General features: G+C 44.0%; 1 protein-coding gene across 1 annotated transcript; it reads right to left on the reverse strand.

The window, feature by feature from the left end:
- Positions 1-4,103: 4,103 nt before the first annotated feature.
- On the reverse strand, positions 4,104-5,742 carry LOC125512701 (subtilisin-like protease SBT1.4). Its single transcript, XM_048677799.1, has 3 exons — positions 5,421-5,742; positions 5,226-5,323; positions 4,104-4,606 (listed from the first exon to the last, which is right to left on the reverse strand). The coding sequence occupies exons 1-3, from the start codon at positions 5,642-5,644 to the stop codon at positions 4,521-4,523; spliced, it is 408 nt and encodes a 135-aa protein (XP_048533756.1). The 5' UTR covers positions 5,645-5,742; the 3' UTR covers positions 4,104-4,520.
- Between the last annotated feature and the right edge of the window lie 12,415 nt (positions 5,743-18,157).

The raw sequence follows: 18,157 nt of genomic DNA on the forward strand, positions 1-18,157 counted from the left end.
GCAATGGCGCACCAGCCAGCCGTGCGCCATAAGTAAGATTTTTTATTATTATTTTGTTGCATCTAATAAATTTTTAGAATATGAATATGAAACAGTAATAAATTTTTATAAAAACAGTAATAATTTTTAAAAAAATATCATCAGATTTGTTATTTGAAAATATTTATGAATAAAAAAAGATATCATCAAATTTGTTATTTGAAAATATAATCAAATTTGTTTTTTGAAAATATAAACAAATTTGTTTTTTTGGATTTTTAGTTGCATTCATTTGTGACGGTGAAGCGGGGGAGGGTGCGGGGGGTGCTCGGCGGCGAGGGGGATCTGGCAAGGGGGATCTGGCGAGGGGGGATAGCGATCGAGATGGAGGGGGATCGATATCGAGTGTCCTCATGAATATTCAATATTTTTTCATGAATTCAAAAGGTGCCCATGAAATTTAAAAATATTCATGATAGTTCAAAAAGTGCCCATGAAATACAATCGAGAAATGAATACTACAATTTAAATACAATCGATCTTAGCTAGCTAGCTATCTGTTCGCAATCTTCTTGCCCTTCTTTTTCGCAAATGGAGTTCTTCTGTGGAACGGACGTCCTTTAGGTAGGGTGGTCCTGCTTCAATTAGCATACTCATGTGAATGTACTTCCTCTTCATGCACAACGAGGGGGAAGGTTGTACATGCACACAAACACAGGCCAGGTGCTATGTGTGCTTCTCTGGCTGCCAAACGGATTGACTCCATCAGTGCTCGCGCCCAGCACGATGTTCCTTGGATCGTTCCCAAATTCTGGGTCTTCGAAGTTCAACGCTTGCCACTGGCTCGCATCCTTAGGGTGACTCAGCATCTTGTCTTTTTTATTTATCTCCGGATCATTTTCGTCATCTTCCCGCTTCTTCTCCTCCCTATCCGCGTGCCAACATAGGAGCTTTGCTACCTTAGGGTCCGCGAAATACCGCTGCAGACGAGGAGTGATCGGAAAGTGCCACACCACTTTTCGAGGAGCTTTCTTTCTCTTCTTGTATCGAGTGACGCCGCACACCGGACATATGGTAGACTCCGCGTGCTCGTCCCGATAAATGATGCAATTGTTCATGCACACATGGTATTTCATGTGCGGTAAATCCAGAGGACACACGATTTTCTTCGCCTCCTCGAAACTGGTAGGGCACTTGTTCCCCTTGGGAAAACGTTCGTGCCAGAATGACATGTTCTCGTCGAAGCATGCGTCGGTCATTTTGTGTTTTACCTTCATCTTCAGAGCCATGAGCGTTACTTTCAGGCGGGTATCCTCGGGTCTGCATCCTTCATACAATGGAGTAACCGCGTCTATCTCTAGTTGATCCAGCTTGGCTTTCTCTTGGGCGGCAGCTCTTGCGTTATTCGTCTGCTTGAGAAGCAGCTCTTGAATATGAGGGTCCTGCACCCAGCCTCCATCGTCGTCTGCTCCGGCATCTTCATCTTCATGATCATGCCCTTCGTCTTGATCTTCTTCATCATCATGTCCGGCATCTTCTACATGATGACTGTGTACAGCATCACCGTCGTGATCATGTCCTGGAGATTCTTCGTCTTCTCGCCCGCCCGAGCCGCGGTGGTTGTCTTGCTGCCCTTCGTCATTTCTTGCCTCCCCCATGGACGACTTCATAGTCATCTTCATCACCTTGCCACTGATAGCCATCCATGAAACCAAGCAAGAGCAGGTGGTCCCGCACCTGCCCAAAATCCGGATCCGCAATAAGGCTCTTCAGCTTGCATCTTTGACACGGACATCTTATCTCCGTCTCGTTCTTTTGAAGCATCTCGGCCTTCGCGGAGCTCAAAAACCTATTCACGATGCCTTCGGTCATCGTGCGGACCATGGTCGCCTGCGGGGTAGAGCAAAACGATATTTTAAAACCAAGAAAAAATTTGGCATTACTTTCCCTAAAAATAGGACCAAAAAGAATGTATAGTGCCAAAATTCTCGCCGAAACGGAAATGAATCAACATTCCGGCAAAATATTGGCAACTATCGCATTTCAAATACCGGTACCTGCAAAGACAAACATATATGCAACACCACAAACATATGCAACACCACAAACATACATAGATCTAGTTAGGCCATAAAAAGTGCATGTGCACGTTGTTGGAGCGAGCTAGGGAGAAAAAAAGTAGATCTACAACATAAAGATAGCTTTCCCCTTACTTATCTATTAAAAAAGGTAATTTAACCACTTAATTTTGATGAATCTATGGTGCAATGAGGTGAGTAGGAGGAGGCAGCCGACAAGCTTGGAGAAGGAGGTGGAGGGAATGAAGTGGGGAAAGTGAGTGTGTAGGTGTTGCTGTCCAAAATATCTAGCTGGTCCTAGGTTACTAATGGCACACCACCAACCCATGCGCCATTAGTAACCCAACATACTAATGGCGCACCTGCTGGCCGTGCGCCATTAGTAGTTTTGCAAAAAAATAAAAAATAATATATATACTAATGGCGCACCGTTGCGTAGTGCGTCATTACTAGTTTAAACTAGTAATGGCGCACTATGCCACGGTGCGCCATTAGTAGTTTTGCAAAAGAAAAGAATAAAAAAAATACAGTAGTGGCGCACTGTGTGGCTGGTGCGCCATTACTAGTTAGAACTACTAATGACGCACTTTGCCTGGATGCGCCATTAGTATATTTGGAAAAATGAAAAAAAAATTATTACTAGTGGCGCATCGTGTGTCTGGTGCGACATTAGTGTCTTCCACACTAATGGCGCATCAGCACATGGTGCGCCATTAGTATATAGTAATGGCGCACCACTTGTCTGGTGCGTCATTAGTGTCAATTTCATCTATAGCCCTTTTCCTAATAGTGTAGGGAGTGTATACGGAGCACATTCCATATCCAACCATTTGCGCAAGAGAAAGTTTCGGCCATTCTCTTCATGTCCCTGCCAATGGGGCAAATGCTATAGCAATCCCGTAACCATCGTTCCTATCTGGAAACTTGCTCATTAACAGTCGTCACCTTGTGTCCCCCACGCTCACGCCCATTTTTTTCCTGCATGATCTTTCCTGCCGGAGCGTGCCCTTTCCCAACTCTATTTACCTTCGGAGTGTGCTGCTTGCGGCTATATAAGGCGTATGCCTTATTCGTAACCATCACACTCACCCATGCATCTTCCTCTTCGCCACCTATCTTACTTCGCGCCCACCTCGTCTCTGCCATGTCGCACCAGGGCTTCCCTCATGGACCCTTCTCGGGCGAGACCAAAGAGGACCGTGCTGCCTCTGAGTATTGGGAAACTGTCCAGTGGTACTCTAAGGTTGAAGTCTTAGCTCTCCGTGAGGTCGAGTCAGCCATTGGAGATGAGCACCTCCCCGCTGCCCGCTGGTACCTCGACCGCGTGGAGGCCGCTGCCATGGCCGAAATGAAATCAGCGGTTATGGAGGGCTACAAAGATGTGGCCTTTCTCCTCATCCAAGAATCCCATTGGTATATTGATCTCGTCATGGAAGAAGTCGAAGTAGCCAAAGACTCCTCCTCATATGAGGTCACTTCCATACCGCTGAAGCCGACGAAATAAAACCGGGTTTCAATTTGTCGTTTTAGGCCAATTTTAATTTCAATTTTTTGATGTTGAAAACAAGTCACACTAATAGAAATTGCAATGTCTATGTGATGTTGAATGCGATGTCAATGAAATTGAGTGTGTATGTGATGTTGAACGCAACATGAATGAAGTTACAATGTCTTTATGTGTTCATAAAACGTAAAGTTCGGGTTATGCTGAATCTGAGTTTGCGCACAGCCTCCGCAACCTACAAAGAATTATGTAGCGTGCTTCGTAACTGTTGGCAATTTCTAAGTCCTGTTTGATCCATGTTGTGCACCATTTTGCACAAGGCTGGTATGGGCAGTACTGCAATATAAATTTAATGAACCCTTATTCACTCCGGTGGGCCGAAAATGGCATATGTAGTGGGATGGCAAAGTTGCAATGGCATATTTCCAACTTCGGTTTTTTGTAGTGGCGTTTTTTTTAATTCGTGAAAGTTGTAGTGGCATGAATCCAATTACTGTTATATACGCTTTTTTTGGGCAAACTCTTTTATTTATGCTGACTGCACTATTTGTCTACTTTTCGTTGCATAGAAGCTAAGTGCAACGGGTAGGTTACTTTCTTGTATATGTTATCACCCTCTTAACAGAACTCTCACTTGCACATTTGCATTACAGTTTATGACCCGCACGCTGGACAACCCAACCTAACCCATTGCACAACCCCTTCAGAGGAAATATAATATGGTAGCAAACCAGACATCTTTATCCATCAGTATATACGCAGACAGAGTTATACAAGGTGCAACAATTCTAAACAAATTACACTATAAACTTCTTGCAACGCTACACTATATATATGTGTGTGTAATTTTGAAGTATGCAGAGATATATCATATCAAGATTCTTCGAGGGCAGATCATGCGCGCCGCTTCTTGCTCCATATTGCGCAACAACCCTTAATAACAGGACATGAGCTCTTGCTCAGTTGAGGTTGTTGTTGTTGTTGTTGTGGTCGTCGTGAAGGGAGTACTTGACATCAGGCTGCGCCCGGATGACGGCAGGGTTCTCTGGAAAAGGTGGAGAGAAATTAAAAAACGGTCAAAAAATAATAATTTGTGTGCCCTTTTTAAGGCACTAACAAGCACATGCACCAATGGAAAGAGGAAGTGATGATGGTAGCATATAGCTAAACTGGATTTGTTAATTTAACGACTAAGTTGGACGGCAAAAGTTTACTTCACTTGGATGACAGGAGTTGGACACCGAAAGTGAAGCAGCTAATTTTCCTCTCGGTAAAGGAAAATATACATACCGAAAGTTTGCTAAAACTATTTGCAGGGCTGTACCATACAGTATACATTTATAATGTCGGTCCTTGCTGATGTTGTGCACCTTTCTTGGCAATGGTGAAAAAATTAGCATATTAACCATGTGATGTGGTGTGAGTAGGTCTTGCATTGACCTCGGTATTGCCAACAGGTCTGACTAAAATTACCCACTTGTGTGATCTTAAAGAATACTGCATATACTGTGGGTTTGCCCTAGTTGACCATCAGCTGTGCATCATGCAATTAAAAAAATCTCTTGTAGCTGTAGTTTTACTGCTACTTGCTAATTACAGGAATTCAGTTGACTGTGAGAGCAGAGCAGAGCAAAGCAGAGGAGAGGAGAAAGAGGGGAACTCACTCCTGAGGACGGCGACCTGCGCGGGGGTGAGCCTCGCGGCGAACCCGCTGATGGCGCTCTTGTAGCTGTAGACCAACGCCGCATCGGCCTTCTCCTTGCTTGAAGATTCAGTCGAAACAAGAGAAAGGATGGCGTCAAATCTCTAGGCCATTCGACGCCAAAGATGGGAAAAGAAACCAAGTGCTCCGTACATACCTGCCGACCGCGGCGATGAGGATGCCCATATGGTAGGCCGCGCTGTCGGCGGCGACGGCCGGGGGCTTCACCATCACGATGTACACGATGCAGCCGGAAGCGGGGCCTGGAGCGCGCTGCTGCTTCCCCCTCCCGGCGGCGGTGGCGCCCGTGGACGCTGCGGCGGTGACTGCGAGGACGGCGAATGCGACGGCGACCGCCACCGTGATGCGTGCGTACCTCATCGTCGGCTTTCCGAGGGTTGAAGACGGCAGGCCGTGGTGTGGTGGCAGTGGGCGTGTTCGGGTTTTTCTTGGTTTGTGGCGGGAAGGATGCCATGGGAAGGTGCTTGCTTATATAACCGCGGCCGAGGGAAGGGTCTGCTCAGCTCACTCACCGACAGATATGATAGTTTAAAATTTAAAATAACTTCTAGTACCGCCATTACTTCGACGACACAGTTGGGCGCTAGCTTGTTACCTCTGCCTAACTTCAATCAAACCAAGATTCATTCCTGCGTAGAGATGAATTTATGTTTTAACACCGTTTGTTGGGTCCTGCTACGCGCATAGGCCGGGCATGCTCTGATCATCCTTTGCCTCCCGCGGCCAGACCTTGTCAGCAGTGTTCGGCGGGCCTCCGCCCGATTATTGATCGCCGCACGATCCATTTTTACATGGAATGGGGTTCAGGTTCGGCAGAGGTCCCCTGCTTGCCCAAATCGCAGCACATGCCCTTGCCCCTGCTGCGAGAGGATTAAGTCTCGTCTTCCTTTGCTGAATGCCTGCCAATTAGAACCAAAATTTATTTGCTTAATGAAGGCCATGAGATGTTCACAATGTGATCCCTCGCTCCTATAGTAGTATAATAGGATGAGAAGCAGAGAGATTTTTAGATGGCCATTATAAGATACCTTTGGTACCGAGCTGTTCTGATGGTTGGCTTGTTGGGAACTGTTTCTTATAAGAAACAGGGTTCTATAATTGACCCAGTTGATCGAGTTTGGTACTTGGTAGGACTCCTAGCAGCCCTTAATCATGCATTTTTAACATATATAAACATAGCAGTCAGGCATAGAACATACATACCCCTTAGGTCCAACAGGTTTTACAGTACAGAAAATAGTGAGCACAACCACAAGAGACTTGTCATATGGAAGTAGACTTCATGTTTCTATAATAGCATTTCCAACAGTCGCGCTATATAAGCGCCGCACTGAAAAATCAGTGTTTTTTTACGCGCGCTACCGCTCCGGGCGCTCCAGCGGAGGCGCACAAACCGTGCGCACGGCATATCTAGTTCAGCGCGCGGACCGAAACGCCATCGCGCGTCGCTTATTTGCTGCGCCCGCTCCCGCGTGCTGGACTCTCGAGCGCTCGCTCGCAACTCCACCTACCCCATCCAGCCGCGGCGCCACCGCCCGCGCCACTCCATTTATTCCGGCGACCGTTCCGGCGCTTCCCCGGCCTATCCCCGTGCCGCGGCGGCTTCCTCCGTCTTCCTCTAGTCACCGTCGCCCCTCGCGCGCGGCCGTCCTCCGACGAACAGCGACCGGCCGCTCACTGCCGCTCGGCACCCACAAGGTGTTCGACAAAACGCCCGCAAGATATGTATTGCTCAAACTTCATGAATTTGGTGCATGTTGATTGCAGTTTTTAAAGCCTAGTATTGAACATTGTAGATGAGTTCGTCGTATGATTCTTTCGAAGAAGAATTTTTATGGAAGAGGAGAAGGATCTTGCAATGATCCTAGCTATGCACATCAATAAAAAACCGAAGCACGGTGATTCGGTTATGGGTCGGCAGAAAATTTGGAGGGATAGGATCGATGCCCATAACAGATTGATGAGGCACTATTTCGTGGAGAATCCCACATACCCGGAGTTGTACTTTCGTCGCCAGTTTAGGATGAGCACCTAGTTGTTCAGGCGCATTGCAGAGAAACTAGCGAGCCATGACCGGTTTTTTCAGCAAAGGAGGAATGCCGCCGGAGAGCTCGGACATAGCACCTTTGAGAAGGTGACAGCCGCTTTGCGTATGTTGGCATACGGTATCCCAGCTGATCTAGTTGATGATCACTTGGCCATGGGTGAGAGCCAAGCCATCATGTGTGTCAAGCGCTTCGCAGTCGGAATTGTCCAAGTGTTTGGCCAGGAGTACTTGAGATCTCCCAATGCTGAAGACGCCGCAAGGCTATTGGAGTTGAACAAATCTCGCGGCTTCCCAGGTATGCTTGGCTCAATAGATTGCATGCATTGGAGTTGGAAGAATTGTCCAAAGGCATGGCATGGGCAATTCCATGGCCAAAAAAGGGTTCCACTATAATCCTTTAAGCGGTGGCCGATCAAGAGACTTGGATTTGGCATGCTTTCTTTGGAATGTCTGGATCTTTGAATGACATCAACGTTGTCAACCGGTCACCACTGATGAATAAGATTGCAAATGGTGATTTGCCACTGGTGCAGTTTGTAGCAAATGGCCGTACATACAACTATGGCTACTATCTTGCGGATGGGATCTACCCAAAGTGGCAAACATTTGTGAAGTCGTTGAAAAAACCGGAAGGTAAGAAAAATCTAGATTTCCACAATGCTCAGGCGGCGGCTAGAAAAGATGTGGAGAGAGCTTTTGGGATTTTGCAAGCCCAATTTGCTATTGTGAGAGGACCGGCTAGATTTTGGGATCAAAAGATGCTTTGGTACATCATGCACGCTTGTGTGATCATGCACAACATGATCATCGAGAATGAGCGTGACCAAGATGTAGACTACTCTCAGTATGAGCTCTTGGGACATCTCGTGCGAGTGCGACGGAGGGCTGAAAGGATGGCCCGTTTTGTTGCCTCCTATCATGACATTCGACGTCCCGTAGCGCATGATGATCTTCAGAAGGATCTTATTATGGAGTGGTGGGCTTGGAATGGCCGACAAAGAGTATCATGATTTGTGCGTTTGATGTTGTATTGTTGAACTATTTGTTGTATTGAACGATAAACTATTTGTTTGAGTTGTAATAACGAAATTGAACTATTTATTGTTGATTTATTTTGTTTGTGTTTGATCTTTCTGCTTGTGTTTGGAATGCATATGTTGTTTGCGCGAGAGTCGCGTGCGTTATATTTTTGCGCGCTGCTAGAGCTACGCGTGCTGCATTTTAGCGCGGCAGCTGGAGCCAGCGCTGCCTGTCGCGCCAAACCAGACGATGAACGCGCGGCAAAGCAGTTTTTAGCGTGCGGCGCGTTGGATGGCTGTTGAAGATGCTCTAAACAGAACACATTTTAAATGAGTCTATACGTACTTCAAAATGGGTTTAAAGGGGTAATTCAGCATGTGATCCTCAAGGAAGCAATCACTTATCATTACACATTGTAAAAAACATTAAAATAAATGTCAGAATGAAAATAAATTTATTCACGATACTTTTATAAATAATGTAAACTCGAGCATTGCATTGCTTCAACTTAACACAAGGAGATCATTACAAATCTAGCATTGTATTGCTTCAACTTAATAAATTTGTTAGGTATGATTCTCGTATGTTAGTATGTGCAGCCCTATAGCAAAACTAGCATTACACAATTGATGGTTATGATTTAGTGTCGTACGCATCATATGAAATTTATCGTATCTGTAGCAGGACTCTAAAGATTACTACTAAATCTCTCTTTATCCATAGCATGCAAACACCAGAATAAAAAAAAGATTAAATTGCTTATTTATGATAGACAAGCTCGGCTATTGCTCATTTGCAATCAAACAAACGAACATTGCTCTTCTACCTATTACAAGCTTGTTTTGTTGCCAATTTGTCGTTGTCGTTGCTCTACCGTTATACCTCTGCTGTTAGATCGAATAACCCTTGTCAGTTTATGTAAAAATACCAATACTACCCTTTCATACACGATCTGGTATTCTGGTAAAAAAAAGGTAAAAACATCTGGTAAAAAATCTCTTCTATCACCCCGCACAACTGCAGCTATGATATATACACATTTGTTCATATGAAATCTCTTTAGTGTTTACATAGAGTGCTCAACAATAATGCTCCATTCTTCAACTATGTGATTCCCTTCTGGATTTTGCTCATCCAGTGTAGAAAGCCATGAAAGCCAACGAAAATGGAAAGACACTGCAGAATCAATACTGCTAAGCAATTCCCTTTTTTATCCTAAATAAATCAACTCACTTTTTTAAGTGTTTTGCTATTTGGTAAGCTTCACAAGATATAACGACTTAATAGCCATCGAAGGTACCAAGCACATGAGCTTCATGGTATATGTTTTCTATCAAGAGAAAATTTTCATCAAACTATATTAGTGTAACAACCGCAGATTAATGATATTACTTAGGAATTGATTGTGCATCATAACCATCTCATAAGATAATGCTTAATTAATTTTAATTGAAAATGAGGATAATTCCAACCCCCATCTTTTAGAAGGTCTAAAACCCTAACACGTCTTTTCCCCGCAAAAAAAACCCTAACACGTCTTCAATGTACCCAAGCTGTCCTTCTCAGTCCTAAGATTTTGGCATGAAATTCATATATGTGTATATGGACTCACCCCAAAATATTACATGGGTTAAAATGGTTTAAATCATCAAACCCTAATTAAAATCCACTTTCAATAAAGTGCATAGATTTTTGATCTATTTAAATTGAGGGACTTTCACTCAGTGGGATCTCTTGAAAACCTAGATCTATATTTGCAATATTATCGGGAAGCAACCAAAATTACCCCGTGATTTTTGGATCAATATACCACACACTTATAGTTCAACCCCCAAAAATAATGAAATTGGGTTTATATCCAAATAAACTGTAATATTTTTTATCCAAATAAACTATAATATAGTACAAAATAATAAACTATTTTTGTTGCTTTGTTTTAAGACAGTGAGGCTACACAAAAAATTGAAATAACTTGGACTAAGCTTGGACCATCAATTAAATATAAATCAGGAGCAAACAATTATTAAACAGAATAGTAAAAATGGCTAAACAGATAAAACACTCTCTCTCTCTCTCTCTTATGGGCCGGCAACCAACACAGTGAAGAAGATGTTTCCAAAAGATTTCATTGTAATTCTTAGTTGTAGGAGTTACTTTATATTTTCTTAGATTTTACATCCAAATCAGCATACCTGCAATTGTTATGAGTATGAATAAAATTACAGGTGATTCCCAAAAAATAGACGTTTCCTCTAACTGTACGGAACAATGTGTGGCACCCATCCAGCGCACTGTTATCGACTCACTGTTTTATAAATTATTTTCTGTCTGAGATACAGATTTTGGAGAAACTTGCCTGAATGAGCACTAGACCAGCCCCTGCTTGCCCAAATCTCAGAGGTCCCCAGCTTGCCCAAATGGCAACACATGCCCTTGCATTTTTCAGGGATATCGTTCATGTGCTACGAGGCCAGCATAAAGATACTGGTTGAAGCCGAGGAGTAGGGTGAAGCCTGTTGCATAATTGAGCCTCGTCTTTCTTTCTGTTGAGAAAAGAAAATTGGATGGTGAACGTTGTCAGAAAATTGGAGTACTTGTTAGTAGATGAAGATTTTGCTTCAATTGGTTCTGTGTTCTAGTGAAGTCCATAATGGAAGCAGTTTTGTCATACTACTTTGCTTCTGTGCACGTTCTCTGTTGAATGACTCCAGTGCAGAGTTCAATGGATATTAGATAAATTTATATAATATGCTCCTAAGGCTGAAGTACTCAGCATCTGTTTATGTATGAATGTGCATGTATCTTTCCCGTTTGATTTCTGCTTCTATTTTCTGATAGACTGGTTCATACAGACCTTGTGGGCTCAAATTACCGAACCAAATCATTGGTGATGGAACTTCCCACTGTCTTATGTGTACTCCCTCCCATTCCGATGAATAAGGCGCACACATTTCCCAAAATCCAACGTTGATTGTAAATTATATCAATAATATATGCTTGTTCAACACGAATTCAACGATATAATTTTATCACATATAACCCATGTTTCGTTGGTCTAATTTACGGTTAAAGTTGAATTTTGAGAAGCATGTGTGCCTTACTCATTGGAATGGAGGAAGTATGAAGGGTGCAGGTGCGCGAGAGCTATATCTCGCCTACTGCGAGGCCGAGGGGAATGGCTTTGTTTTCCTTCGCACGAGACCGAAGGAGGTCTTGCCTCAACGTGCGCCCTCCCGTTGTTAGTATTGGGTTCGCCAAAGTAGCATCCTGCATGTTCGTTCATTTTTCTTCTCTGCTTCTTCATTCCTTCCCTTTTCTTGTTTCTTTTCTTATTTTATTTACATTTTATAAAATATTCTAAATACATATATTTCAAAACTTAATTTACTTTTCTTAAAACGTTCACCGTGCATTAGACAAATGTTAATGCTGTGTAAATTTTTTGTTCGCGCAACTTATAGAAAGTGTTGACATCATTCAAAAACAAAATTCATGACATTTAAAAAATGTACACGTGTTTCAAAAAATGTTCATGCCATTTCAACAACATATTTATAAAATGTAAAAACTATTCATGTAATTTAAAAAATGTTTTGTACCATTCAAAAAATGTACGTGACATATAAAAAATAGTTGACGCATTAACATACATGTACGTGACATTTGAAATAATGTTTATACAATGTGAAAAACTATTTGCGTAGTTTAAAAAAAGTATCATATCATTCAAGGATATGTTCAATGTATATTTAAAAAATATTTAACACATATTCGAAACATACTCAAAACATTTATTTGCAAAATGTTCAATGTGTATCAAAAACATTCTCGATGTATACAAAAAATGTAGAATGTGTATTGAAAAAGTAGAAATGTACTACAAAAGGAAAAGAACAAAAAAGGAAAAGGAAAATAAAAAACAGGTGAAGAAACACAGAAACCGAACAATAAAAATAATATTAGATGAAAAGAGACATAAAAAACCCCGGGCAGAAGCTTCTAAACCAGTCTGAACCGGTCATAAAAGCTTCCTAAAACCCACTCCCTAGGAGCCCATACTGGACCGGCCCCTCTGGCGATCGCGTACTGGCAAGATATAGCTCCCTTGGCGACCGAGTTTCTTCTTGCAATAGGCGAGAGGTAGAATGGACAGGCCCAATTAACACACATACGTGAGCAATTTTGCAAAGATTTGCACCTGTTCGTGAAACCCATAATCGGTTTTCATATGCTTAGTTTAATTTTTTCCATTTTCCATTTATTTTTTGGATATAATTCAACTTTTTAATACAACTTTTGTGAACGGTGAATATATTTTTCATACATGTTGAACATTTTCCTAATGCACGATGAGTATATTTTCAAATACATGTAAAACATTTTTTGAATAAACATTGAAATTTTTTAATACATGTGAAAGATTTTTCAGATACGCGTTGAAGATTTTTATAAAATACATGATGATCGATTTTCCAAATACACGTTGATCATTTTTTGAAAACACATTGTAACTTTCTCGTAGACACGTGAATATTTTTTTAATACATGATGAATTTTTTTTCAAAATTTCATGAACATGATATTTTTAAAGATTGAACATTTAAAAATGTTGGGAAAGATTTTTAAACTAGTGCAATCAATTGTTTTACATTACATGAACATTTTTCAAATGCATGAACATTTTTAATGACATGAATTGTTTTTTAAATGTACATACATTATTTTAAAACTAGGAGAACTAAAATTTACATTTCCCAAACATTTTCATAGCTTTTTATTTGACATTCTTATAGTTAGATCCTTAGATATGTTGTCAGAGCCCTAGAATAATGCTTGTAAGTAGTGGTATTGCATCCATGCATCATGTCGAAATTCTAAAAAAAAAGTCGAACTGAGGAAATTTGAAAGCCTCGAAAATTTAATTAAAAGAAGGGCAAATAACCCTGGAAAATGCATCCAATGTTTCCAGAATGCACTTCAATGATGTTTGATATTTTTGGCAAGGGTTTTGACCCAAACCAAAAATATGGAACATTTTTGAGGAATTATTTTGGCTATTTGGATTTAAATAAATAAGTATTTGAGTTGGATTTAATTCTTCTACAAAAGAATTACAAGTCCAATAATCCTGAAAACCTGTGAGTGGCTTTGAATATATTGTATCCAGCCACATAAATATTTTCAGAAGCTAAAATGATTTGGTCTGTGAATCAAATCAAAACAGATTTGAAATATTAGAAAATAGAAACAGAAATATGAAAAGAAGGAAACTAACCTGGCCCAGCTTACCTGCACTGTAGCTGGCTCAACCCAGCTGGCCCAAGATGCCAGTCATCTTCGACCTCGCCGACCGAAGCAGCTGCGTGCTGCACGCACGCGCGCATCGACGCCACCTCCTGCTTCGCGCTGGAGGCTCATCCTCCTCCCTATCCCCGCGCCTGGAGACGCCCTCGATCCCCTCTGTCCCCCTCTTCCCTGGCCCTCCCCTTCCCTCCATCGCTCGTCCCCGAGCTCAGCCGGGAGCAGCCATGGCCGCCACCCGTCGTCCTCGCGGCCACCAGCCACCCCTCGCCGCCCAAACGTACCCCCGAGCTTCGCCTCCATGCCCACGTCTCCCCACCGAAGCCCACGTTCTTGGAAGCACTGCAACATCGCCATCGGGCTCCTCCTCTTCCTCGGACGCCGACGACCACCGCCGTCGATTCGCTCCTTCCAGTGCGCCCCCGCCCTCGTCGTCGCCTCTGCTTGAACCGCCGTGAGCCACTGCCCCTTCTCCCTCTATCTTCCGTGTGAAACCGCCCTCAAGTGAAGTTCCCCGCCGTGGCCAAGCTTCGCCGCCGCCGTAGCTCGCCGCTGGCGTTGTTCCCGGCCACCCCGCGGCCTCTTGTCTGGTCCAATGGATGCGGGCGAGCAGGAGCTCCTTGCACATGCCCTCGGCACATCCATCCGATGCCGCAGTGCAATTCCGGCGTGTCTCTGCCGCACTGGATGGTCGCCGGCGGCCTCTTCCCGGCTGTGCTGACGTGGCTGGCTTAATTAGCCACTAATCACCTCCCCATGCCACTGGCAGTGGGCCCCGCGTGTTAATTAAACCAGGGCAGTTTTAGTTTAGGTTTAGTTAATTGGGTTAGCCACTGTGTCAATGACATATGGGTCCCACACGTCAGGTTTGACTCCAGTCAACCCGTTTGACCTGCTGACGTCACGGTGATGAAATACTGACGCAATAATGTATTTTCTGGATTTAGTCTAATTTAAAATAGCCAGGGAATTCCAGAAAATATCCCAAACTTCTAAAAATCATGGAAAATAATCTATAACTCCAAATGAAATAAATTATATATGAAAAATGATCAAAAAAATCTAATCTATTCATCTATACCATTTTCATGCATGTTTGAGCAAGTTAACCTCACTGTTTAGGGTGAAACATGATTTAAGACAAATTTGATAATAGATTTGGAGTTGGAATTTGATCTAGCTTTGAATTCCACTTCAACCAAAATGACTTCATGTCGCATTAGCCCAAATCACAGCATATTGCCATGTCATGATCATGCATCATATTGTGCATTGCATTGATTGTGTTCTTTCTCTGTTGCCGGTGGCTGTTCCCTCTCGATAGATGTGTTCCGATGTTGAGTTCGATGACACCGATGAAGAACTATATCATCTTCAGGAGTGCCAGGCAAGCAAAACCCCCTTGTTCATTTCGTCACAGCCCCACTCTCTCGCTCCTGCTCTCTTTTACTACATTAGGACAACAACGTTTCAACTGTTACATGCTGCGGTAGCTGAACCCCTTTCCTCTGCATGACCTATCATTGCCACAGTAAATAGATGAAACCCACTAGCATGAGTAGGAGTTGTTTGAGCCCTGATGTGCCTACTCACTCATGCTTGTTTGTCATGCCTGCTACTGCTTAGAGTTGAGTCAGGTCCGATTCATCGGGGATGAATTGGAATGTGGTGAACATGTCCTACTGTTGAGAGCTAAGTGTGTGAACACGATTTGGTAAAGGTAGTGGTGAGAGGCCACGTAGGAGTACATGGTGGGTTGTCTCATTGCAGCCGTCCTCAGGAACTGATTTCTGTGTTGGTGATCCATGAACAGTTACTACCACGCATTGGAATGCTTAAGTGCCCCTCTCGACTTATTAATCTACCTGATCTCTGTCCAGGAGTTGCAACTAGTTTCTGGTGTTTGTAGGTAGTGTTAGTAGTCTACCAAGTGGCACCCGGTACAGGTGGGCTTGGGACAGAACAAGCACAGTGGCCCGGTGTACCAAGTGGCACCCGGATGGTGGGCTTGGGAACCCTGCACACATCGTTTGGGGCCGTGAGCGACACCCCGGCCGGATCTCCTTGCGGATGGAACCCGAATAGGCGATAAACCTGGACGAGAGACTTGTGTGATTAGTCAGGTCGTGGCCGACTCCCTCACTAGGCTTCCGCTTGAAGGTTGCCGAGATATACGACGTGTACATGGTGGTAAGTGGCGAGAGAGCGTGTGTGAAGAAGTACACCCCTGCAGGATTATCATTATCTATTCGAATAGCCAGATTCCTCGGATATGGAAACTTGGACCCCTTGCATAGTTCATAGACAAGTGAAAGTGGATACTCTAAAATGCGCAAGATAAGCGTGAGTGCTATGGATGGTGTTCTCATAGGGATACAGGAGCGGATCCATAGTGGTGTATTGGTATGGTGAATATGTGGACTCGTGTGCGCCACCTCAAAAGAGTTACTTGTAGTCGTAGTTCAGGATAGCCACCGAGTCAAAGCTGGCTTGCTGGCGTGCTGATGAAACTCTCCCTCAACACTCGGCTGGATCGGAGTTAGAGGGACGTCATCGGGATGAACATGTGCTGAACTCGGAGGTGTCGTGCGTTCGGTACTTGATCGGTTGGATCGTGAAGACGTACGACTACATCAACCGCGTTGTGCTAACACTTCCGCTTTCGGTCTACGAGGGTACGTGGACAACACTCTCCCCTCTCGTTGCTATGCATCACCATGATCTTGCATGTGCGTAGGAAAATTTCTGAAATTACTACGTTCCCCAACAACATGCCCTATAGAAGTTAGAACAAAAGTGCCTCATGCACCATTGATGGTGCAACGGAGCATGCCCGGGAATGTCAATCTCCACCGCGTTAAGAATTCCTGGATGCCGATCCGATATGACACAAATTTCCCTTTGAGCGGGTAACACCTTCGTCCTCAAAAGACACAAAAACCACTTCCAGTTGTCATTGTTCTCCGCCTCAACCAAAGCAAATGCCAATGGCAACACCCGGTTATTAGCATCACTTGCTATCGCAACCAACAAGGTGCCCTTGTATTGTCCGGTCAAGAACGTGTCATCAATGGCGATGATCGGCCTACAGTGTTTGAAAGCACTCACACATTGCTTGAACGCCCAAAATGCACGGCCAAATACTTGGACTTTCCTTCCTTCATGAATCGTTGTTTGGTGCCCATGAGGCTCGACCACATGAACCATGCCCGGGTTTGTGGTGGCCATGGCTAACAACAACCTAGGGATTCGGTTGTATGCTTCCTCCCAAGTACCATACAACATCTTAAATGCGGCTTGCTTCGCCTTCCATGCCTTGCCGTACTTCACCTTGTAATGAAAGATGGCTTTCACAAGGTCAATGACATGTTGGACACTCATTGTTGGAAGTGTTGATATTGAGTTGGAGAGCCTGTAAGCGATGAACTCGGATGTGAGTTGTCTGTGGTCTTGGGACACAATCTTGCCATCCACCCTTTTGCCTCGGCACATGTGAGTTGGCACACAACTCACTACGTGCCAAGCGGGACCTCCTTTCCATGGTCTTGCACGCACAATCCACGGACATATTTCATCTTCACATACACATGCAACCGTGTAGCGCACATTGACGTCCGAGTTCACCACCTTGTGTGGACGATAATGCGTAACCGAGTAGTTGTCGAGCCACATCTTCAATTCCAACAAGGTTTCGAACTTAGACCCTTTAGCAATCCGGTTCTTGTCGTCTCCCAAATCACAGTGGGAGCTTGGCCTAACCCCAAGAGATATAGATTTGTCACCATCCACAATGGCTTCATCCGCGAGACTAACATCCTTGAACAATGGTGTCTTGTGATTGTCGTGGTTCTAAGTCTGACAGTAATGTAGGGGGGTAAGTATGGAGAGGCGAGGTCTTAGCTATGGAGAGGTTGTAAGGACGCAAGGTTTACGAGTTCAGGCCTTTCTCGGAAGAAGTAAAAGCCCTACGTCTCGGAGCCCGGAGGCGGTCGACTGGATTATGTGTGTATGAGTTACAGAGGTGCGAACCCTTGTCTCGGAGGAGGGGGTGGCTTATATAGAGTGCGCCAGGACCCCGGCCAGCCCACGTTACGAAGGGTTCAATGTACATTAAGGTAGGGCATTACTGATAACGCTAGTAATAAAGTGCTATGATGACCATAAAAGCTACTTAATGACCGACCGTTAGCGTGCGGAGTGACTTTAGGTCTCCTGGCCGTCGAGTGGTTGGATCTTGGTTGAGTAATTGCTTCTTGGTCGAATGTCTTCGAGTCTGTCGAGTGGAACACCTCCAAGTCGATTGAAAGGTGATTTATTCTAGAGGTGTCCTTGGGTAGGGCAGTTAGGACAGGTCCGTGACCCTACCCTAGGTACATAGCTTCATCATTAGCCCCCGAATGGATCGAGGTTTGAGTGGGGAAGGAGTTGAGGACTTCTCCGACTCGTTTTCTATGCCGTGAGCATATCTTGTTTCGGATCAACGGACCTGAGTGATGACAGCAACT

The sequence above is a fragment of the Triticum urartu genome, chromosome 6 (assembly GCF_003073215.2).
Source record: "Triticum urartu cultivar G1812 chromosome 6, Tu2.1, whole genome shotgun sequence".
In the NCBI taxonomy this organism is placed as follows: domain Eukaryota; kingdom Viridiplantae; phylum Streptophyta; class Magnoliopsida; order Poales; family Poaceae; genus Triticum; species Triticum urartu.